The following is a 25,642-nucleotide window of genomic DNA, read 5'->3' as shown; positions in this document are numbered from 1 at the left end:
CCTTTACACACTTCATGCACCCCGACACTTATCCTACTGATCCAAAACTGCCACCTTAAGGTATTTTCGACAAGACTAATACTAGCCGTCTTTGACAGGGCCATCCTCTATACTGATGTACCTAAGACCGTCTACAACCTATAATGCAATACGCTACGCTGCGCTTTCTATGTTTATTGGACTACGCTACGCTCGGCTATGCTATGCTGCGCTGCGCTACGTTGCGCTACGCTACGCTGTCTGTATGTCTCAGTCTAAGTGTTCCTTTCATTCAACCGTAATTTAGACATAGCCCATGAATGAAACCTGACTTACCGACAAAGTTGAGGAAGCTGTCACTCAGGGCCCAGGAGCCCTCGTCCTCCAACATGTACTGATGAAGCTCCTCCAGTGATGTCATCTCCTCTGGTGTCATCTTGCCGTCAATCAGACCGACCAGTGCGTCAAACTCCTCCCTCACCTATGTTGAAGTCAAATATCTCAATTCTTGTGGATATGAATTCTTAAAAAACAACTTTTGAACAGTGGACACTCACTAATCCTGCACTTCTGAGACTTCCTCAGTGTCGGATTACAAAAATTGGATACTTGAGTGACACCTTATATTTTTAACAGCGTTAAAAAATTGCTATTAAAAAAATATCAGACTATTTGTGATGTTCCAGTACATCTAACCTTATCCGATTGAATGAACACTTAACCAAATGCGCTTGAACTGAGCCGATACGCAAGGACGGCTTTTTCAGTACATATAATGAGTCTTAGAATGATGTTTGTAGAATTTGCCTGATTTTTAGGGATGGTAATACGTTTTACGTACCTCCGTTGAATAGTCTAACCTTATGTTTTGTTGCGAGGACAACATTTTCAAAGCTTGCAACTCGTCAAACACATTACGCTAAATCAAAATGAACATAAAAACGGTATGTATGTATAAATATTTGGATGGCGCTATTATGATGATATAAGTCTGGTGCGGCGTGTGATTGGTAGCAGACTGGAGGGCTAAGTCATGTCGTCTCCACTCTTTCTGTTATCAGATCTTTGGTCAGTCGCTTTTGAATGTTGAAATTATATTGAAAATCAAATGAGAACGGAACTGAGCGATATGAATAATTGTTAGGATTATTTGATGGAATCAACAGCTTTATTGTCATTGGCCTTTTTATAAGGACACAGTCAGCAGAGATAAAAACTAAAACTACAAAAATAGTGTGTTATAAAGTATAAATCAACATTAACATTAGACATTAAATACTCTGTTATGCAATAATATGAATTGTTGATGGGCCATTCAAACATTTTTGACTTAAACAGGTATTGAAAGGAACCAGTTTTGCTGCTTAACCTAATTTGTTGAATTTTGGGTTAACTTATTATTTTTGAGTTATGTAAAACCTCTGTTATTGTAATTTCTTAACAAAATAGTACAGGGGCCAGAACCGTGAATTTCAAGATTCACAGGGTCTTTACAAGAGTAAATTAAGTTTATTTAGGTTAAGTAGTGACAATTCAGACTGTAACTTACAGTCTTCACACTGGGAATTCCCAGTTAGTGTGATTTTGCATGAATTATTTTTTTTATTGGTTTATTAGACTGCAAGTTAAACACATTAATTTATGTTAGAAGAGGCTGGAAAATTCAATCAATCAATTATTTAAGAGTAGTCTACAAACAGTCCTCACTACATACAAGGTTTGGGTGTAGCAATCTATCGGTACTCATCAACCGAATGTATTTAGGATTTTTTGAGAGGATAGCAGGCTTACCTGAATGGGAAAGAGTCCAAACTGGCACAGGAAACACAAAACAAAACTTTACACTATATACACAAAACATTAGAATATTTCACTGTCAGCTGTCAGATTTTTTGCAATGTTTTGTGTATATAGTGTAAAGTTTTGTTTTGTGTTTCCTGTGCCAGTTTGGACTCTTTCCCATTCAGGTAAGCCTGCTATCCTCTCAAAAAATCCTAAAAAATCTAGGCCCTTGTGCTCTATGCTACACCCTTAACCTCGAATGTATTTAGGGTTATTTGTATTTGCTTTTCTGTTAACTAGAAGAAACAGAGCTTTCTCATTTGGGAAACAAAAAATTGAATTGCTAGTTTATAACATGGACACTTGCTAATACAGTACACTCCCGATTAACTTGGGTTGTTGGGACCGAGACTACCTCGGTTACCAAGAATCTCGGATAACACGGGAGGTCGCATAGATTTTGAGGTTAGGGTTACGGTACCTTATTTAATTATAGTGTTATATGATGAAGTCAAATACTTGTAAAATATATCTTTAAGCAACACATAACAAATGAAATATGAAAATATGTAATTTTGATGCAACCTTTTTTCCAAATAACATAATATTGTAAAAAAAAGCACAACAAACAAGTTCAACACTTCTTCACTCGTCTTGAAAAGCTTTAAACACAGTAATATTATAATAAACCAATACACTATATTATTTAAAACAAAACACTAATGCGGATCTAGTTTCTAGTTTAAAAAGCATAAAATTACATTTTGTTTCAGTTTGACCTGAACTATGTAAATATTGTTTTCCTACTGAAAATAAAAATATATATTTAGGCAAAAAATGACCTCGGATAACCGGGAGTGTACCGTAACAAAATTTTAGTCTGGTAAAATAAACCTTAATAGAATGGAAACAAATATTAAAACCTTTTGACTGGATAAAACTTCATCCCTCCCAGCCTAGAACAGAGCTTTGACACGATTGGCAATTATTATAAACCACTAAAATTGATTGAATAGCTTACGTCAACTGCGTTTTTGAACACGATTGGAGGGTTTTGTCGCTTCCTCTCCTCCCTCTCTCTCCGTTCCTCTTGCTCCATTTCCTCCGCCACTTGTGACGGCAGCTTCCCTCCGCCCTGGTCCTCTCCATTGCCTGAGATAACTTCCACAGAGTCTGCCATCCTAGGCCTTTGTCTGCTGGGTGACCCGCCTTCACTGTAGCACATTGAAATATCAAACATTGTAGGTTTTAATGACACCACATGAGGTTGCTTATTTAAAGACAAAGATGAGTGATGATTGGATTGGATGATAGCTTTGTTACTCGACTAAGATCAGCTGGTACTTCAACCAGGATAATTTATTAAAGGCTAATAAACAGCTGTGTTCAGTTTCGAACCATTTAATAAATTTTGAAATTTCTTTATGACAGCAAAAAAAAAAAACAAGACCTTACCCAGAACTCTCAGTGAGCTAAAAAAAGCGTTGGGTTTGAGTCTGCTAGTGTTGAAACCAGAACATAGGAGCGCTGTTGTCGCTGTGATTTAACCAAATTACATTTCCCTTGTATTTGATCAGCTGATAACAACGGTGTAGTGCCGTAAGTTCTCTCTCAAACCGCCCCAATGTCTGGCCTAGACAGCGACAGTGCCTAGATGGTCTAGATTATGGTGAAATGAACGGAATGATTATGGTGTGGACAATTGCAATAGCAGATTCAAACGCAAAACCGTTTTGGTTCAGTTAATTTTGGGTAAGGTCTTTATTCTGTGATGGGATGTAAAAGGAGAGGATAAAGTTTTGATTAGCGCAAATAGTTTCAGAGGGTGACTGGTAATCATGGAGCCAATACATTAGACCTTGCACTTTAGTAGGCCTGCCAATGTGAAAACATTTATTGAGCAAAACGAGAACCTTTGAGAAAAAACAATTAGCGCTATTTTTTAGAACAAATAGTTGTTCTACTTGTGTGGTTGTTCTAATTGTGAAATGAATTGAGTGATTGAAAAAAAAAAGGGTAGAGGTATGGGTTGATGAATCAAAAGAGATGTGATTTGAAAACAACAATCAAGGGGGAAAGTGAAAATTCCACACTAAGATTTGTTGGTTATGTGAGAAGAATGTGAATAGAGTGAATTGCTCAGAAAATGAAGTTGTTAGTAAGAGAGGAAATTAGCTTGATAGACCTAGAAGAGGACGGATAAATGAGGTGAGGAGGGATGTTGAAAAGATGAGAGTGAGATAGCAGATGAAGAGGCCTCTTTAACACCCAGGGAATAATCTAAATGAAAAAGGATATTCAAGTACATAGTAGTCATTCGACAAAAATAATTATCTTCACACGTTAGGAAAAAAAAAATTAGCCTTAAAGATGTATCACATTGATCCTTGCAGGATTAATAACAAAACAAAGTAGGAGTCATAAAGCCACTAATCATACAAATTTCTAATACTTAAAAACAACTGTTTTGTTTAATCTAAATAATTTTGAGTCTTGTAAAGAGTAAAAGATATTTTGTAAAAATTGTTTTATTACACAGTACCCATAATTTTTGCATGTAAAATATTTGAATATCATAAAATAAAAATGTCTGTTACTAAAAAGGAAGTGTTATATAAAAATAAGCAGTGACTAATTCCATATTATTCTTATTTAGTAATGCTAATTAAGACTTTGCAATTAGGAGTTTGTATTATGAAGTTACATTATTAGAAAGAGCAGATTTGAAAACACAAAAACTGTTAGTGGTGTGAAATTATTTTTAGCAATAGAAAGAAATTAAGGCTATACTCATACTAGTTAGAAGTGTTTTTTCTTTGAAAATAAGATGTTTCCACTTCCAATCTTATCAATACCATGTATAGTTTTATAATAGGTAATTTTTTTTGTCCTAGCACGCTAGGCACGAGCCCAGGATTGTTTTTCACATTTCTTCAGGCTAGACCTAGGGGTTGCGGCATTATCACTTAGATAAAATCCATTGGTGATTTGGTGGGATTTGAACCTGGGACCTCAAGTACCGAAGTCCCGTGCTCTAACCATTATACCAGCTCGCTCCCCCATAATAAGGTAAATAGAACTGAGCATTATTATTTCATCTTACACCATTGTGCTCCTGTTTTTTTTATAAAAGTGTCCGTTCATTTCGATATCATAAACTCGGCCATAAAAGTAGCACAATTTCAGCATATAGTACTTCATTCACTTCATTGTTTAAAAGGCAAATCCTTTAAGTCTTATTTGCCAATAATAATTTAAGATTGGAAATAATGAAAATCATTATGGATCATCAAACAATTCACACAACACTCCAACACTTCACAAAAAAAAAAAAGAAAAGACAACAGGTTAAATATTCAACAAACCCAAATAACACAGTAAAAAAGTTTTAATAAATACAAAAAGCTCGAAGGTTACTATCGCTGGTTAGGTACGAAGCTAGTAAGTACACCCATGTGAGAGAATACACACACAAAAAGGCGGTTGGTAGCGTAAATCTGAAAGCTCGGGGTTTCTCTTGCCTCAAAAAACAATCGTTAGCCTCAAGATATTTTGAATCCCGACTTTCCCGTCTCTTCTTCTTATTCTTCTTCCGTTCCCTCTTTGCTAGCTTCTCGTTTAGGATGTTACGTTTTTCCTCGAGTGCGTGTGATGTGCGTCTGATAGAAAATAAATCAAATCAGACAGCTTGAACAAAATTTAAACATAAAAATGTTACAGAGTGATAGCCTCTTTTAAGGGAAACATGAATATTTTGTTGATTAGTTTATTATTTGATTTTATCAGACAACAAAATTTATTATATTCTCTTAAGCTGATCAACAAAGACAATAAATTTACAAAGTGATCACATATAAAAAATGAATGGTATCAGCAATCTGACACATACTTTCTCCTATTAGCTTGTCAACAACTGCTATCAAGAGTAAACGACGTGAATAACTATAATATTTAATACGTAAACTCACAAAAATTGCATCAACTTTAGAGTCGTAATTTTCACTTAAATAAATATAATGTGAAAAGTAAATGACGTAGACTAACCTGGCCTCTTCGATGGCGCTGTTGAGTTGTTCAAATTCCGGCGAGCTCTGTCGGTTCTTTCTCAAGCTCGAGATCCCTTCAGAGAGCTGATCGATGAAACTGGCGATAGTAGCACCGATGGGCCTGTGGATTAAAAAAATTGTAGTCCTCGTAAGAGTAATTTCCAACTTAGAAACAAAAATTTTCAATTTTAACAGTTTTAGATAGAGTATAAAACGTTTTCAATATGATCTCACCGTCAACCTCTTACTCTTGAATCACAAATAGTTATAATTGAAATTATATTATGTTTTGAGAGTGTATTTAATCAATGTATAGTTTAGAAGTAGGAACAGTTATGAATATCTTATGATTAAAGTTGAGATTTGTTTACTGGTTAAAAAGTAAATTGGACAAAATTTAATGGTTTTTGTATGGTGAACAAAATAGATTTGGTTTTTGAACATCACATTGTAGTAATAATCTCATAAACATTAAGTTTTAAGAACATAAACAGAAACAAGATTGAAACTTAGATCATCCAGTGTCCAGAAAATAAAATCTCACTAATTTGAATATAAAGGCAAAATAATAAATATTCAAATTCACAATGTAGTTGAAAGTAGTACGATGTGAACAGGCAGTGCCAATGTAAATAGAATTTTAAAAATTACCCAGTCTATCTAGAAAACCAGTTTGAGACGATGGTATAGGTAAAGGTAATAGGTATGTTATATGACCCACTACAACATCAAAAACCCATCTACTACCCTGTGGTGTTTATAATATGCCCTGCTTGAGTCTCACAACTAATATGTCAATTCATACTCATAACTACATTCAGTAGCCTATCTACTGCTGAATAAGGTACTCAATACAACTAGAACAATGAATATTTTCCAAAACCCAACAATCAAAATCAACACAAACTAATTCATACCAGAATCCTACTGAAGATGAACATGCTTTATGGTGAAATCGTCAGCTTCAATGTTAAATAGTAACTATTGTCTTACTTATAAGTTTTATTTTTCAGTTTACACATCCAACAGAAGGCCTGTACTGTCCACGGGTGAAAACTACAACATAGGTCTGCTGAATCAAATAAAGATTTAAGTTAAAAAGCTTAAAAACGATTTATTCCTACTAGGTTTATGCAGCTTTAAGTTGTTTTAGCTAAAAACAAGCTTAAAAATAATGTTACTGTATTCAGAGAGTTTGTTTATAGGCACAAAACAATAAATACACAATATTATAACCTCAACAGTGTTAACAATTTTACCTACGACCGTTTTTTAAGTATCCGTTTCAGGTCAATTCTTAGAATTGAAAAATTTCACATAACAGCACGGGTAACGGACCAATGAGGTTCAAGGATTGAGAGAGAAGAAGTAAAACTGTAATGCTTTGAACTTCAACTAATCAGCTGTTACCAATTTAATTGTTAACGATTGGTGCAATTAGTGATTGTTTCAATGAGTCGTTGCATCAATGTCAGTGGCAATGAGAGGTTATAAACAAAAACAACCTCTCTTAGAAGTTTTGTGTAGTGGTTATTAAAAAGTAATTAAAAACCGGTTGTAGGTAAAGTAGTGTACTCAAATTGCGTAAATAGTGTTAACGACACTCGTAGAAGTTTTTAAGGCACTCGCTCGTTTTTAAGGCTCGTACCATAAATTTTCTACTTGTGTCGTTAACACTATCTTTACGCGCTTATTGCGTATAGTACTATTACAGCAAAATTGAAAAATTAAAATAACTATTTTGTCATAAATAGATTAAAAAATATACCTCAATGCTACAAAATTGTATTTTCAGAAATTGTTTGCAAATGATTATCATACTGTGTGGAATATAAAATTTTGTAGCTTTTCTCTCTAAAACATGGGCATGGATTGTATTAGGCTGTAACATTAATCAGGATTAATCAGCTCAAAGATTCACATTTAAAATAACACAAAAGTTGCAGCTTACGTATTTTGAATGATTTCCGGAAGCTCTAATATTTCTGTAGGAATGCCGATTCCAACTAAGAAGTTTGCTACTTCGTTACTGAATGTGTTACAGTTGTGCTTTAGAAGGTTGTATTGTGTCCCCCTGAAAACAAAAACTATTATGAGAAAGCTATAAAGTAAATTGATAAAATATTTATATTATATGGAAAGTACAGTACTCTTTAAAATGTTGCACACACAAGCAGTTCAGAATTCTTTGTTTGAGGTTCATTTTTGGCGATGGTGGGTTTGTGATATTTGAAGGATTCTTGCGGACAATTTCCATTACGGTTGGTAACAAACAAGTTCACAGCTTTTCAGGATCTGGAATCTGATTTCGTCTTCAGGTACAGAATAATTAATAACTAGATAAAAATAAATAAAAATCTGTAAAAGATGTGATTAATACTGATTAAAGGTCGATTCACACATATCAGTTCAGTCACAGTTCCGTTACAGTCCAGTAACAGTTCAGTCTCAGTTGCATCCGCAATTTCTCAGTCAATAGTCCGTCAGTTTGTTTCAGTCAGTCTTCCGTCTCTAAAATTCACAGTAATTTACAGTCAAAAGTTTTAAATTATAAACCTATATTCTATCAAGTTTTCATTGTCCATCTTGTTGATTGTTACAAACAGTACTCAAAATATAAACACAACCATTTAAACAACAATAACACTATTTTCTAACCTTAAACCGGTCCGTCAGTCGTCCGAACAATCCAAAAGTATCGGTGGAAAGAAATCTGAAATTATCTGACGGATGCCGGTAGAGCGACTGACGGGACTGCAACGGATAAGTGTAGATAGCGCAATAGAAAATCCATAAAAGAATATTTTTGTTAACTGTGACGTGCCTGAAGTGACTGGACTGTGACGTTCCGTAACTGATGTGTGTGAATCGACCTTAAGTTCTTCAAATTTCTGCTTATTGAACAAATCAAAGGAGACAGTCAGTGGGATAAAAATTCCTGGCAGAACCTACATTTGAATCAACAATTTCTCTATCCTAGTCTCTAGGGGAGCGAGCTGGTCTAGTGGTTAGAGCACGAGACTTCGGTCCAAGAGGTCTCGGGTTCAAATCCCACCGAATCCCCAAATTCTATCTAAGTGATAATGCCGCAATTCCTAGGTCTAGCCTGTAGTAATGTGAAAAACAATCTTAGGCTCGTGCTTAGCGTCCTAGGACAAAAAATCCTAGTTTCTAAACTGGCCATAAGACTAATAGGTTATCAATTTGACTTCCTCGTCAATGGACTTGCCATCTCGAGTTAACCACCAAAGATTGGCTCACCTACCTGAAACTGCCGGATCCCAATCCTCGGATGTACTCCTGGAAGATGGACTGAGGCACTTGTGTGTATCCGAGTACAATCTTCTTCTGGGGTTCCCCAAGTACAGTCTGAGACTGAAACACTCCCTGCAAACAACAAAAGACCATTAGAATCAGGAGTTGAGAAGATGTCAGGACTAGATGGAGATCCGCAAAAAATATAACAGGAGGAAACATTGAGATAAAACAATAGGATCAAGTAAAGACATCACGTTCATCAAGAATACATTTAGAACGAATAAAATACAACAGTACAAGAGAAAAACATAGAAAATAATTATGTAGAACTATAATTGTATAGATAAGAACATTATGGTTCAAGAAATGGTATCATGTACTAGATATATAAGTACTACAACTAAATAAACTAAGACAGTGAACCTGTTAGGTTTTTTAAATGCTTAATGGAAAAATATTTTTGGAGCTATTTAAGAGTTGTAAATCTTTATCTGAAGATTATTTTATTATACATCAGGACACGGTGAAGGATGAAAGTGATGATTGATTCACGTTGGGATTATTTTACTAAACCCTTAACTAATAATACATCTGAGTAGTGTTTTGATCCTTTAAAAGTGTCACTTTTAGATGATTTGCTAATCTATTCATTATCGGTTCAAAAACTCATAATCCAAATTTTAACTAATAATAAACCATTACAAAGTCTAAGTTTTAGCACAATAATCATTTTTGTCAAATACTGCTTTAACATTTCCTTGGGACGTAACTCTACAGAAAATTATACTTGGACAAAAAATGAATTACAATATTCACAACTAAAACCGTAAAGAATTGATACTTAAAATTGGTTTATAATATTGATTCGTTTTTAACCCAAACAGATTTGTTTCAATCAAGTTAGAAAATACAAACCAAATATCTAAAGTAGCTGAACAAACCGGCAACATTTTTTATAACAGAAGTGTTAAATAAATAATAATATTGCCAACATTGTTGCTGTTCAAAATTTTTGTATTTCGGGTTAAACCTGGTTACGTTAAACAATGCTTCTTTCACTTGAAAACAAAATATTTCTTTCAGGGTAATTTGTAACTGTTAGTATCAGAGTTCAATTTACTAATTGTTGTGTGTCACATGTAAGTTTGGCTACGAGCATTTAGACATTTCAAATTTGAGCTGACATGTTTATTCCCATGATGCCGCATTTTAAACCCTTGAATATTTAAAATATAAATAAAATATTTAAAACTTGACCATTCACAATATTTTGAGATGGATTTTTGTTTAAATTTTTTTGTTACTGATGTTGCGTTTATAATTGAAGAGTAATTACAACATTTCCCATCATTGATTAGTGAAACGGAAGTTTCACGATGATTTGAATTTGAAGGCGGGTCAGATTCCAGATTTCATAACATTAACTTCTGTTTTCTTGTATGGAAAATGTCCGTGTTAATCCTTTAAATGTAGCAGGTTCCTAAAATATTTCAGAAAACACACATTCTTGGTTCTAGTCATTATATGTTTAAGCAACAACAAAAAATTTAATAATAATACTAAATTATGAATATCCATAATCGCAAAGGTCCTTACCTAAAAGTTGCCTACTACACAAATAAAGCACATAATAGAACTGATTACACCATAAAACACCATGAGAACCCCATAGATCACTTTACCCACGGCACCAAGGAAGACAAGTGAGCCAAAAAGAAGAGAGGGGGGTGACAGGGGGAGAGGGGAGGGATCTATTTCTAGGCTGATTCCATTTTTAGTCTGAGCTCTGTAAATGTATACTGTCTCATCACTTGGGTACAGGCTAATCCGCGTTTACATGTTCAGTAAAATTCATGTGCAATTGGCTAATTTACTTTCTGCAAATATTTTTAGCCAAAAAAGTAAAAAAGGGTAAGCAAATTTATAAAGTAACAACAGCTAAAATTTATCTTTGAAATTTATTTTTGAAAAATTGGATATTGAATTCTTGATACCAAATGACTTGATTTTCAAAACTTAAAAAAAATCATGTTTTTTAATGTCTAATTTGACCCGCACAATGAGTTTTTAGATGGGGTGAAAGCTGGGTTGGTTGTAGAGCGAAAGAATCCGGTCCCCAAGATACCTGGTTCAAATCCTACCATACACCAATGGCTTTTATCTAAGTTATAATACCGCAATCCTCTAGGCTTAACATGAAGTAATGTACTGGGCTTGGATGTATGAAAACATTAAAAATGAGCTGTTAAAATGCATTAGTTCGGTAACATATTAACAGAGGTGACTAGACATTATTGTTTATGTCTCCTGGTTTTACCTCTATGTGTTATTTTTGTATCTGATATGACCTCCTTTTATCAATGGCTTATTATAGTGCCTTATATTTAAATCACAATGCAGTTTATTAAAAACCCCTTCACAAGAGTGGTGGATGGGATGATGTGAATCATCACTTGAGAGAATGTTGGTAACTATTTGTCGCCAATTTGACCAGGAAGCGATATAAACTAGAGCAGAGAAGAGCGATTGGCACCGAATAATAGAACAATAAGATCAGATCCAAGCAGACCAGCGTCTATAAGGTCAACAGCCGAGAATTGAACAGCAGCCAAAACACTTGGAAACAGCTGAACTTTGATACTTTAAAAGGTGTAAAAGACATCTTTAACGTTCCTGTCACATTTGATATTTAAATACCCCTCTAAACACAAGCAGTGTTAATCTGGATATTTTCAAGGGTGTTGAAATTTGTCAAGCGGGAGTTCCTTCATACGGAAAACAACTCAAAGACATTCAGAGTTAATATTAGCATCTTTGGAATGCAGAGGTGTCGAGCTGGCGACTCTCAGCGATGAGTCATCCTGCCACTTCAACTTACAGACATCTTTGTCACTAAAAACTTGACGTTAAAGAAAAGAAATTGCAGTAGCAGATCTATTGCTAGTGTAACATCTGTTATGTACAGGATGTCCCACGTAAGGGGTCTAAAATAGATTATGGGAAACGGCTTAAAGTACAAGGATGAAATAAAATAATTTCCCTGGTAAATCGACCCCAAGGAATAACACAAAAAGGGATACAACAGAGCTTGCCATTATTGTATTAATTATACTGTACAGATATATAGAGTGTCCCACGTAAGGTGTCTCAAATTGATTACGAGAAAACGGCTTAACGTACAAGGATGAAATAAAATTATTTCTAGTTAAGTCAACCCTGAGGAATAACGTTAAAATATTGTTAACATTTTTCCGATACATGTGCCAAAAATTGAGGGTCACTAGTTCGAATCTTGGAATTTTCAAATGTAAACATATGTCATGTTATGCATCATTTTTAATTCATGTATGTGTTATTTGACGTGACCAATAACACCAGATTAGGCCAGATAATCAAGATGTTATCTTAGCAATGCAAATTTTCATAACAGTAATAACACAAAATGAGTGATCTGCGCACAAATAAACCTGGACAAAGATAGAGGGAATAAAGGTGTGAGTGGAAGGATATAAATACAAACAAGTAGGCAGCATCTCTGTCATTGCGGGTGTATTATTAGCTCACACTAGCAACTGGTAACACTGCTTCCTACACTGACAATCGTGTTAGAAATACAGATTTCCACGAGGATTGCAGGCATGAAATGTAAAGATTGCAACACAGAATGTATCGAACACCCCAATACGCTAATATCAAGGTCAAACGAAACTCCACTGCCGCTAAAAGAACCAAGGAACAAGCAGAGGTTATATTCATCCAGATCAAGTAACTTTACCGCAAAAAAGATGAGCTGTACAAACAGTAACTAAACAGGATCCACGCCTAACCCTCTCTGCGCCAACTTACACAGTGACACTACTTATAGAGTCCTTGGAGGCTAGCGGCCATCTTGGATGATTTTAAACAGCTACAAGAGTTATTTATCCTCCAAAAATATTTTTTGAGCACCAAAGTGATTTTAATTTAAATATCTAGTATACTGTGAGATTAGAAATGTTCTTTGTAGTTTTGAACTGTTCTCCAAGGGAGTTTATGGAACATAACGGCCATCTTGGATTTGTCCACAAGAGCAATGTTAATTTCGTTAATTTCAAACAGCCACTGACGAGTTATTTACCATCTCAAAATATTTTTTCAAAGACCAGAGTGATTTCAATTTAAATATCTAGTAAACTGAGGGATTAGAAATTTTCTTTGTAGTTTTTTAATTGTTTTACGAGTTAGAACGTCTAGAGGCTCCAAGGACTCTTACCGTTACTACACACAAATACTGCATCGTTTACAATGGCGCAATCTTAATTTAGCTGTCTGAAATTGTGTAAACTTGTATGAAATAGTGGCTGTCTGTATGAATGGGGTTCAGATCAATGAGGATTTAATTTTTTTTTTTAAGAGGTTGGCGGCCTCTTTTAACTTTGCATTTGCCCATCCACATAGACTAAGCGCCCGTGCGTGGATCGTTAACAGCAAAGCAAGGAGTGAGCCGGTACAGTACAAAGGTGAACTGTACTGATAAAATGTTATTGGCAGTGACCAGGATCCGAACCCACCACATCGCTGCCTTGGGCCCGAAGTCCGCGACGCTACCGACTGAGCCACCGACTCACTAACACGACGCCACTAGGTATTTACTGAAGTGTTTTAGCAGTATGACGGCAAGGCTTAGATAATTTAGATGAGTATGAAACCATGAACTGTTATGAATTACCACATGTAATTGGTAATTGTTACAATTACCATTAGTTTTACAAATAATTACCTTTTTTTAATTTATGAGAACCCAAAGCTATTATGAATGTGATGTTTTTCAATCCTGTTGTGCATGAGTCGCCAGTGAATCAATAACGCTTGATGAAAGAAATAAAAAGTATTAAAATTACTCACTTTAATCCCACATTTTATCCATGCCGGTTTCCATATTTTATGTTTAAATTTCTTTTTTGGCCAGTTAATATTAAGATTAAATGTTAATATCTGTACAACATTTTCATAAATTCGTTTCGCTGCGAATTTTCTTCTCCAGATTCCTGACTAGAAAAAGATCTGTTAGAAAATCGTTTTAGGACAAAATATTTAAGTCTAGGTTTTTTATAACTCGTACAGCCTAGATACTTAGGAAATTTAATTTTTTCAATTTAACATTCAATTTGGGTGGTTTTTGTATTTTTATCGTGATTAACTTGTGGGTAGATATTGTAGGTTTGATTTAACTAAACTATGCTTAGCTTAAAAATAAAACTCCACTTTCATACTTTCTAACAAGATTTCAAGTTAACTCGATTAATACAAATATTATGAACACCTTCAAACTACTGAAGATGCTAAGCACAGTCTGTATGCACAACACATAGAAAACTCCATATTGAAGGCACTCTGAATTAATTTTGAGAGGTAAAATAAAAGTATTTTCCTGAGATAGATGCATATAGTAGACTTATTCTATAATGTAGGCTACATTTCATTTGATACTTTTACATTCTAAGTAATGTATACATTTATTATAGGTTTTATTGTGTTGTTTTGTAGTTTGGTGATGAAACCTTGCATTATTTTTCCATTAATGCTGCTTTTTTTTTCTATTTATATAATTATTTATTGGAGGAGTGTTCTTATCACAAAAGAACTATTATACATTTAATGAATTTCTTTTGTAAAGGTCAACTATTGGCATGACTTGATTGTCTGGGTAACCGAGTAGTTATAGTGCTCGCCTTCAAATCTGAGGGTCGCTGGTTCGAATCCAAGCGAGATTGTTTCCAGACCCTGATGCCATTTGTCTTTGGGCTATGAATTAATGATGCTATCTAACAAAAAGGTTGACGTTAGATAGAAACAAGACCAGGGTTTGGACCATTTCCTTTCAAAATGTAAAAAATGCCAATCTGTAAAAGCACAAAAAAAATAAAAAATAAAAATGACACACAGTGAAACTTAAACCCCATCATAGAAGTTCATTTTATAACCCCGATGACAAGTGGGTTCATTAAAAAATGTGCATTTTTGTATTCTACAACGAATATGGTTGTATAAAGAATTGAGCTGAGTTTTATTGAGCAAACATTACTCACAAGTGGATATTCATTGATTCCTTCTTGGCTGAAGAAATACTCTCGGCCGAATATAACGATAGAAGTATGCCACACACCTTCAATATGTGTGCCTGTAACAATACAGAAATATATAATAACAAATTTAACATCAATAACATTATCGATAATATAGTGAGTGAAACTGGAAAACACAGTGAGATGAAAATAATGCATTTATCTTGCAAATACAGGGTTATTCAAAATGAATGACCCAGTTTTAACGCTTTATAACTTTTAAACTATTAAACTTACCGCTATAAAATACACATCAAACGAAAAAGCAACTCAAAGAGTTTACGCCTTCCAAAGACACATCATTTAACAAAATTGATCCAAAAGAACTGAAGATTTAATTGTACAAAGTTAAAAAGTAATCGCCAACTTTTTTTACCACTAAAAATTTGGAGGTTACTTGACGTTTTTGCAAATAACTTTTAAATGGTGAGGTAATCGACCAAAGTGGAAGGTATTATTCTGAAAGAGAATAAAATTTCCTACAATCTACCATTAGGCATTATTTGAAAATACTCAAGAAAGGTACTAAAAAATGCCTCAAAATGAAAAAAAAAAAAAAAATAGAAAATCCCTGTCTTCAATGTAGACAATAAACATAGCAAACATTAAATTTCACACTTTTTTTATTTTAAGCCAAATTTAGGCTACATTGATTGAGTATTTTCAAAAAATGCCTAATAGTAGATTGTAGGAAATTTTATTCTCTTTCGGAATATTACCTTCCACTTTGGTCGATTTCCTCACCATTTAAAAGTTATTTGCAAAAACATCAAGTAACCTCCAAATTTCTAGTGGTAAAGATGGTAAGTTGGAGATTACTTTTTAACTTTGTACAATTAAATATACAGTTCTGTTGGATCGATTTTGTTAAATGATGTGTCTTTGGAAGGCATAAACTCTTTGAGTTGTTTTTTCGTTTGGTGTGTATTTTATAGCGGTAAGTTTAATAGTATAAAAATTATAAAGCATTAAAAATGGGTCCATCATTTAGAATAATCCTGTATATACTAAACAGTAAACATGAAAGATCATGGTTATAGTTGTAAATAAAATGATACGATCTAAACCGTTTTTTTCTTCCAAATTACTGTTATTTTCCCAGCTGTGAATTTATAAACAAATTCATGTAATCCGTCTATTAAGCTAACCGACATAGTCCCACAAGTGACATTTAATAGAGGTTTTACTGTAAAGAGAATTCTTGTTTCATTTTGTGACTACACAAATGAGTAGAAACCACATTAACCAGTGAGTTACCTAGAGGATTCTTGATGAGGTATGTAAGTTGCTAATTTATTCAAATGCCTGTAGTTTATATATTCTAAGAACGTCGACTGAACAAGACGTGTCAGATTGTACAGCTGTTTATTTGGTTTGGCAGTTTTACTTTTTATACGTCTGAAATGAAATAGTCTAGTGCCTTACATATTTCGATTCTAGGCATTTAAGCTGTAACGGTTAATAGGGATATACAGCTGATGTGGCTAACTTAAAAGTTGTTTTGAGATTTTGTTCCTACATTTTTAATGAATTTGAGATATTTTCAGAGTGTTTTGGTGATTTTGAATGTAATTTCAGTTAAATTAGTGAGTTTGTGATGTCCGGATGTATAAATCTTTTTAAGTGAATTCAAACCAAGTTCATAGTTTTAAGTTGAAGTTTGTGTTTAATTTGGGGTTAGGAAATCAAATTTAAAATATCTGTAATCTTTTGGTTACTAGGCAACATGAAAATAATGCATTCAAAAATTTCTTTTGGTTCTCTCATAAGAACAATACTGATTATAGTGCTGGTAAAAATATTGGTTTCAATCTGTAGACAAAAAAACCATACATATTTCTCTTAAAAATATTCATCCTGAAATTAACACGAGATGTGTATACTTCCAAATTTCAAATGATTTTTCATTAAAAAACAAAATGTTAGATAGAACAAAGAACAGAAAAGATAAATCGAAATGGAAAGTTATTTGGCGATCACTTAACCTAAAGCTTTATGTATCTTACTTCTTTTTGATTAATTTGATTCTTTTATGTGGAGACATAGAAGAAAACCCTGGGCCTGAAAATAGCAATGATGTATCAAAAGAAGAGTGTCCGTTTTGTAAAAAACATTTTTATAGACTTAAGTCTCATATCAAGGCAACTCACGACAATTATTATATAACAGAATCAGATAATTTAAGAAAAAGTAGAACCAGAACCTGTAGTTATAGTTCCACAAAATTGTGGTATGAACTTAGAGACTTCGAGATAGACCTTTGGGCATCAAATTGTTTGCAGCTACCCCTAAATTGTGTATTTATTCCTCCAGCTGTAGTACATTTGCTGCGTGTGGGAAGCGAAAGTTTTGTCCTTAAAACAATCAAAGATGAAATGAAATTGTCAAAAAGTGAATTTATTTTCTTAATAATAAATAATAAAACTAATGAGGAAAAGGAGAATGCTTGTCATTGGTCTCTGTTGATCTGTGACGTATATAAAAACACAACATATCATTTTGACTCAAAATCTCCATCCAACAGTCAGATTGCCAAGAAAATGACCGAAAGACTGAGTAAATGCAGCTTGGGAACTGATGAGATTAATATGTTAGAAGTAGATTGTCTTCAACAACGTGGAAGAGTTGAGTGTGGTGTGTACTGCCTACATTTTGCAAAAATTGTTTGTAACAGAATAATAAACAATAACTTAACCATATCGGACAAGATGTATAAACAGGATTTTCTTGTAGGTAATATCTATAATGAAATTGAATGTCTAAAAAAACAGAGTTTAAATGTCCCTAATAATAAATGTCAAGCAACTAAGATTAGAAATAAATCGTTGGAAGGCATAAAGCAAACCTCAGCTGAAGATCATAAATTTCAAAAAAGTGAGGAATGTAACAGTAAAGTAGATCAATCAAATGATCAAACTTGTGGCGAATGCGGAAAACTCTTTAAAAGCAAAAAAGGATTATCTCTCCATATTTCAAAGAGCCACCACAATAAACATCGTGATATAATTCTAAACAAGTATTGTCCAGAAAGCTCAAAAACACAGTCTCCAGACAAATTGGATGATAAAACAAACAATATGTCAAGCAAAGTAAATAGCGAAAGTGATCGCATAAACAAGGATCTCGATTCTTGGTTAACAGTCTTCAATGAAGAACAAACACACTTTGAGTTATTCTCTGAAAATTTTGATAAGTTTTCCAAGTTTTTATCTCACGCTTTACACAATCTTCCTGGGCCTAAACATCCTTCTTACAGGTTTTATAAATTAAGGAAAGAGAAACAAGACTATCCTCAAAATAGTAATTATAAGAAATCATCCAACCCAGAAAGGAAAACTAAAAACGAAAGGAAAAAGAGAAAAGAAAAGTATGAATATGATCTGATCCAATTTGAATACTATAATAGGCGTAGGAAAGCTGTGAGAAGGATAATCGGAGACGGTAATAAAGGATGTGAAATTGATCTAAAAACATTACACGAAGGTTTTACCACACGTTTCTCCAATCCAAATGAAAATATGAAAATGTCATATAACAATGTGGAAGACACAATAGTGAAAGACTTAGATTCGCATTATAATCAAAAAATTACTGAAGAAGAAGTCGTGAGAGCAATAAATGCAATAAAAATTGACACTTCTCCGGGACCTGACAATATATTAATGAGAATTGTAAAACTTAAGAAAGTAGCAAAGATCCTCTGTTCAATTTATAACACAATACACCTTACAAACCAGATACCTTCATCATTTCAAAGAGCACGAACTATTTTAATTGATAAAGGTGGAGACAAAAAAGAGGTTAATAACTGGAGACCAATCACAATATGTTCTGTTTTAAGGAGGATATTAGAAAAAATATTGGACAAAAGACTAAAAGAATATATCAAATTTAACCAGTTTCAAGGAGGTTTTTCTAATACCCCTGGTTCCCATCTTAATACAAGTATTCTAAATGAGGTATTGAGATCAGCAAAATCAAAGAAAACCGACTGCTGTATTATGTTTCTGGATATTGAGAAAGCGTACGACAATATCGGCCATAACCACTTATCCTCAGTCTTGCAGGAGCTACCTATTCCTAGGAAACTGATTGAAATAATAATTAAACTCCAAATAGGCAATGTTACAAAAGTTGAAACTCATAGAGGGAAAACAAAGGACATCAAAATACAAAGGGGTGTAATGCAGGGATCTCCATTGTCACCCACTTTGTATAACCTATGTATTGACCATATCCTCTCTGAAATGTCACAACATGCCGTAAGTGAGGAGCTAGGGTATAAGCTATGCAAGGACATGCCTTCTCTAAGTATTCTAGGATTTGCTGACGATACCATTTTAATTGGTAAGAATAGAGAAAGTGCTCTTGTATTATTCGATTCGATTTGTGACTTCTTCAGAGAAATTGGATTAACTATAAATATATCAAAAACTAAAATTATTAACATTGAAAAAGGTAGATTACAAGAGGAAAACTTCCAAATATGTTCAAAAGAAATAAAATCTATAACATTTAATGAAAAAATTAAATACTTAGGAGTAAATTTTTCTGAAAGCATAGTATTTGACTCTGAAAAAACAATTAGTTCATTGATAAACAAAATTGAAAAATTAACATGTTCTCCTTTTTTAAGGTCTGAACAAAAAATGTATGTATTGAATCATAATATTTGGCCATCTTTAATATATCCTTTTCAAACCGCACCAATTAAGAAAATTACAATGAAATTCTTTGACGATGTTGATAAAGTGATAAGATCAACAACAAAGGAAATCTTAGATCTTCCAAATGATATGCCAAATTCTATGTTTTATACAAGTACTAAAAACAAAGGGATTGGGTTATGTAAATCAATGTGGGAATCATCAATCCAACATATAAACATATGTCGCATATTAAAACAAACGGGAAACCCCTACTTACTTAATATTCGTCAATTTGACGAAGAAATTAGGTTTTGTCTGGAAAAATTGAATTTAAGTATTGAATTTATCGAATCAAAACCCAAGATACTGCGAGAAACCTTACGAGACTTAGAGTATCAAAATTGGTGTAAACTTCCATACAAAGGGAATGGGGTGGTTCTCTTCAAAGAATGTAACAAGATCAATAAAAATTTGGCTAGAGGTTGTGGCCTCACAGAAGCTGAGTTCAAACAATACTTGAAAATGGTCGGAGACGTTATTCCTCTTAGAAGTCTTCATGGGAGATCCAGGGACGGGAACCAGTGCAGGCATTGTCCTGTATCTGAGAAATTTACTCTTGAAACTCTTGCCCACGTCCTTGGAAAGTGCCCATTTAGTAGTCTTCTACGAAATACCCGCCACCATACCATCAGAAAAATCATAGCTGATCAATTCAGAAAGAAAAGTTACGAGGTCTATGAAGAGGTCACGGCTATAGAAGAAGAGGGCTCTGTGAGGCGGAGTGACATCATTGTTATAGACAAGGAGAAAGATTTCGGTCTCATTATAGACCCAACAGTTCGTCTTGAGACAAATGAAAATCAGCCACAGGAAGTCCATGAAGAAAAAGTAAATATTTACAAGAAAACTATCCCATATTATTCAGAGAAATATAAAATATCAAAATTCGAAGTATATGGACTACTCATTGGATCAAGAGGAACAATTCCTCAACAAGTTGAGAAATTTTGGAAGAAATTCAAGTTGGAAAATCAAGTGCTCTATTTAATATCTTTAACAGCCATAAAATTTTCTATTAATATTATAAGAAACCACCTATATAACAACTATCATAATTAGGTTTAATCAAACTTGCAAAATTTAATGTAATATTATTCTTTGTTCTACAGCAGACTACAATGTGTAGTAAGATTTCAATTTTTAAAATAAATTTGAATTTATATTGATTGACCCAATGGATGTTTACATCCTTTGATAAGAACTGGGCGGTGGCATCTACGACAAAGATAAATCTCAATAACAACCGTCAGCTAGTGTCTTCAGCCGCTGGAGATCGCTCCAAGTAGCTAAACTACTGATTGAGCTTGCTACTTCCAGTACAGTTGGCTCATTGAATATCAGTTTCACTTTCAACCTCATCCAATCTCACCTCGGAAATACATTAGCACAAGTAATTCTTTACAACATAGCCAGCATATGAAGTAAGTGTTTGCAAATATATTTAAACATGTTGCAATTATTTTACTTTGTAAAGTCCGGCAACTGAGGTTTAGGATTTAATTTCTAATTTTATTTTCGTTGTAAAGACCGGCGAATGAGCATCAACGGTTTAGATGTGAATGAGCCTGGAAATATCATTACAAATTTAATTTATGATATTATTTCAGTCTTTTAAAGTCTGGAAAATGAGCCTGGATTTCTTTTCCAGCTTCTATAATTAATTGTATAGGCCCTACTCAATTAACTGGTGGTGAATGAGCTTGAGATTTTAATATTCCCGCTTGTATTATACGGCATTGGTTTAATTTTTTAAAGCCTTGTTAAATAATTAAAGTATACATATCTCTAATTCCTTTTAACATATCTATTAACAATTTGTGTAATATTTTAGGTTGTATCGACCCACAGAATTAGTCCTAAAAATACTGAAGCGATGATGAGTTTGGGCATCATTGGCCCGTTGTGGTGAAGTGCCACTCTACTCCGAGCTTATACTAAAATATCCAATATTAAAATATCTAGATAGGCAAAAAATATATGTGGTACGGACTTTGGAATATCCTGGCTTGACTCAAACTATCCGATTACTTATTTGTGAGGCTGTACAGAATAGCGCTCTTTGGGATAGCAGATACGGAAAAAGCCACAACCCCATCCCCGCAATACACCTTACAACACCAACAAAACATATTGTTTGTGATTACAAGAGGTTCTACCCGCGAATTCACGGGTGAACAGAAGCCACCATTAAATTAATTTAATCAACTTTGACTTTATATTTTATTTAAAGGGCCCAAGTTTGAGAAATTGTTATCTGAAAGGATGTTAAAAGCAGTGGAACCTTCATACCTTACGTCCTAAGATTGGCCGAGGTTGTACCTGAACACGCAGCTCTCACGACGACTTCAATACTTTACTTAATACTTTTCAAAGAAATTGCGACCTGTTAAAGTTCGGTGACAACCTCTTGGAACGATCCGAAGAACATACATGGTTTGTTAATATCATATCCATCGTGTTTTGAACACCTTTAATCACTCACTTGTATCAAACAGCTAGAAATAGCTTCACTGTCCATTCGCCGCACTTATTTTAAGAACATAAAATTAAATAATAAAATAAGTAAACAAAAATGTAAACAAACAAACTATATTGTCAATTGCATTGGCCAGCTGTTGTTCACTAAATTAATCAAATAGTAACTTCCAAAACATGCAAGGCGCAGCCTTTTGGAAATCAGCCTGTGGGGCAGAGCCGTCAGGGAGTTCGTCCATATCAATACTTTTCGGCAAATCTACACACTCTAAGCTTTCATTGTGATATGCCATATGCCTATATTTTTATTTGGTAAATGGCCTTAACAGTTTACATAAAATCTGATTGTATCACTTTAATAATATAAAAGATTAGCAAATTTCCCTATAGGGAAGTAGCTTGGTTTAAAGGTGTAAGGCGGGATAAGCTTGAGTTTGCGAACCACTATGATCGGACAATCAGAGCATGGGAACGGAGTTTAACATTCATTTCAGGGGATTTATTCTGTTTTATGGGGTAAAAATCTTAAAAATTTTTATGGAGTAAAAATGGCTTTATCTCTTTTTTTAAAAACACGAAATTTCCCAATTTCTCCCCGGATCTTTTTAAAGAGCTTAAAAAAACAAATAAGTTAATATAACAAAGTGTTTTTGTGCAATTATTGGTTACGGAGAAAATAAAAAAAAAATTGTTCATTTAAATTTCCCATGGATATTATTCTTATGGAGAACTATGAAAATATTGTAGTTTGCTTGTTTATGGATATATTTTGATTTCAAACTTGGCAAATTTTCTTATAAAAAGCTATCAATATTTTACTAAAAACACACTTTATTAGTTTCCCTGTATCAGAGAACCTAGGTACGGTAGGCCTACTTGTTAAGCCTAATGTTATTTAAATAGATTTAATTGAAAATCATATCAGGCAAATGGAAGGTTGGCAGCAGGTTGGCTGCAGCGGGGGTATTTTTTATGTATTGGTTCACTCCTTGCTTTGCTTGATACAAAAAATAAGAGGTTGCAAGCCTAATGTACAAGAAAATACAAGTTTGAGATATCCCTCCTTACATGACTAGAAGCTTCACATAGTTAATATTTTTAGCAATTTTCCTAATTCTTTCTTTACTGGACTCAAGACAAAAAGTAAATAAACCCCAATGTAATACAAATTCGGACAGCTAAAATATAACCAAGTCATTTCTGACGTAAACAATATTGTATTTTTAGATTTGCCGAGTAAACAATTTCAGATTTTAGCACCATTGTGACACTATTACAGTTGCGGGATTCGCAACAAAAAGTTGGCAGGAATCCAAGTGGTCGCTTCCAATTACTTTACAACTCTATTACAGTTCTAGTTTACGTTTTGGACACACAATGGGCACGTGCTGTTCATTTGTGAAAGACAAAGTAGATACAAAATTATTTTTTAATTGTCTTGGGCTCAGATCAAAAGTAAAGTGACGAGTTACAGACTCAAGATGATTGGTTTATTTATAGAGTGTACGCTCAAAAGAAATAGAACTGAAGTAAATAAGAAAATTATACATAGCCCAGAATTACAATGCACTCGGCATAGAACACCTGTAGGGACTATTACTGGGACTATTTATAGATTGAGACTGCAGTACGTAATCTTGAAGGTTAATTATTCGTGAGAACCTCTGTGCACTGCCAAATGTGTGGCAGCCATTGTCTTGGGTTAAGGTCATATTGTTCTGTACTGTGGGGGCCAAACTTTGCTCATAGACATGCCTAAGGTAGAGATGATTGTTTTGAAAATTCACAATATGTGAGGGATGTCAGATGTCATAAATCTAGCTTGTGCTAGTGAATTAATTTTTACTATCTGTGAGTGAGTAAGGAGTGTTATCATAATATACGATATTTAAATTTATATATTAACTGTATTGTATCAATTACCAACTATACCAGGGTCCTGCTAATCCGTACTCGGCTAATCAAAATACTAAACTAATTCAAACCACCTGTTGGGAAAAAGATTAATGAATTCAGTAAAAAACAATGTTATGTGTTCTGAAGTGCTAATTAGGGTTAGCCAACTTATAAATCACAGAAACCAGGCATTGTATGTGAATTTTCATGACGAGAAAAGGTCTGTGAATTGTACATTAAATTGTGATTTTTTGATAGGGGATATTAAAGAGGGACATTTCTAAGAGTAAGTGTCTATTCACTGTTGGTGTTCTGGTGGTTCTTGCAGTAAGACGAACACAGGAGACGATGACCAATATTTCTGTGATGGAGGAAGACATTCGTGGTGCCGCTGTGGTTGCAGATCATAATGTTGCTATGATCGCAAGGGGCAATAAGTGTTTTGGACAATGTTTATGGTCACAATTAAGGTGTTTAGCGTGATTAGTATGTGGCCGTTTACAGTCATAAAAACATATAAACAAGCAATTTAGTGACGTTTCCAGTAATACAGTCTCTTCTAATATAAGATTGAAAATAAATATTTTACCACCTAAAAGTCATAAGTCATTGTATTATGTATGTAAACATACAGGTCAAATACCATATTTAAAAAAATTTGCAGAACACAAATCTGGTAAATTTTAATTCTTGTACTTCACTCCACTGATAAATATGAAAAAAAGTATTGTTTTGAATTTAAATGCATTGATTCAAATAAAAAATTCTTTGAATCGAATCAAAATATGTTTGCTGCTTCACACACCTTTGCGAATCAGTGACCTGATCCCACTTCAATTTCCAGGGGTCAAACTTACCCAAATTGCTGCAGAACTGGTAAATGAACCCTCACAGGGTAGCTGCATGCCACCAAAAATTTGGATGGATAAAAAGTTAATGGACAAAATATTATAATTAAAACCATTCAAGTAATACAGCACAAATTTTTTAGGAGGGGGTAATTGAAACACCTTCACAAAGGGGGTTTGTTAAGGGATAATGGTTTAACACCATGAGAAAAGATATAACAGTGTAAAATAAAGACATTTTAAACAAAAACCATACGTTTATGTACCTATGGTTTTTGTTTATTAGATCATAAGGACACTTATACATCAACGTCAGAGCAAGAAAACAACTGAAAATAGAAAGTTAAAATATGAACTCGGAACTAAATGAGACCAGAAGACTTGCCAAACACCACACACATTTTGGAATCTCAACTTGACTGAAATATGAGAATCGTCAAAAAAATCCAGAACATTTGGATTGCTGAATATAGGACAACATCAACCAAGTAGGAAAAAAAAATACAGGTGCAATTTAGAAAAACTCACAATGACTTATAAAAAAA

At 33.8% G+C, this 25,642-nt stretch overlaps 1 protein-coding gene across 6 annotated transcripts in view; it reads right to left on the bottom strand.

Annotated features, from left to right (window-relative positions):
* Nucleotides 1-25,642, bottom strand: part of LOC128999867 (uncharacterized) — a 50,619-nt gene that overhangs the window by 9,267 nt on the left and 15,710 nt on the right. For 5 of the 6 annotated variants that reach the window (XM_054426594.1, XM_054426593.1, XM_054426595.1 and 2 more), the window contains exons 3-9: nucleotides 15,134-15,225; nucleotides 9,073-9,194; nucleotides 7,759-7,881; nucleotides 5,806-5,928; nucleotides 5,283-5,420; nucleotides 2,783-2,975; nucleotides 316-460 (exon numbers count right to left, since the gene is read on the bottom strand). In XM_054426594.1, coding sequence (XP_054282569.1) covers nucleotides 316-460; nucleotides 2,783-2,975; nucleotides 5,283-5,420; nucleotides 5,806-5,928; nucleotides 7,759-7,881; nucleotides 9,073-9,194; nucleotides 15,134-15,225 — 936 coding nt within the window. The remainder of the gene's footprint in view (nucleotides 1-315; nucleotides 461-2,782; nucleotides 2,976-5,282; nucleotides 5,421-5,805; nucleotides 5,929-7,758; nucleotides 7,882-9,072; nucleotides 9,195-15,133; nucleotides 15,226-25,642) is intronic. The other variant, XM_054426598.1, reaches the window with a different exon arrangement.

Source organism: Macrosteles quadrilineatus, unplaced genomic scaffold, assembly GCF_028750875.1.
Source record: "Macrosteles quadrilineatus isolate MER2022 unplaced genomic scaffold, UCM_ALF_1.0 Scaffold_8__2_contigs__length_117827958, whole genome shotgun sequence".
NCBI lineage: Eukaryota > Metazoa > Arthropoda > Insecta > Hemiptera > Cicadellidae > Macrosteles > Macrosteles quadrilineatus.
Note: the sequence above shows the minus strand (reverse complement) of the source record. Positions and strands in the feature narration are given on the sequence as shown.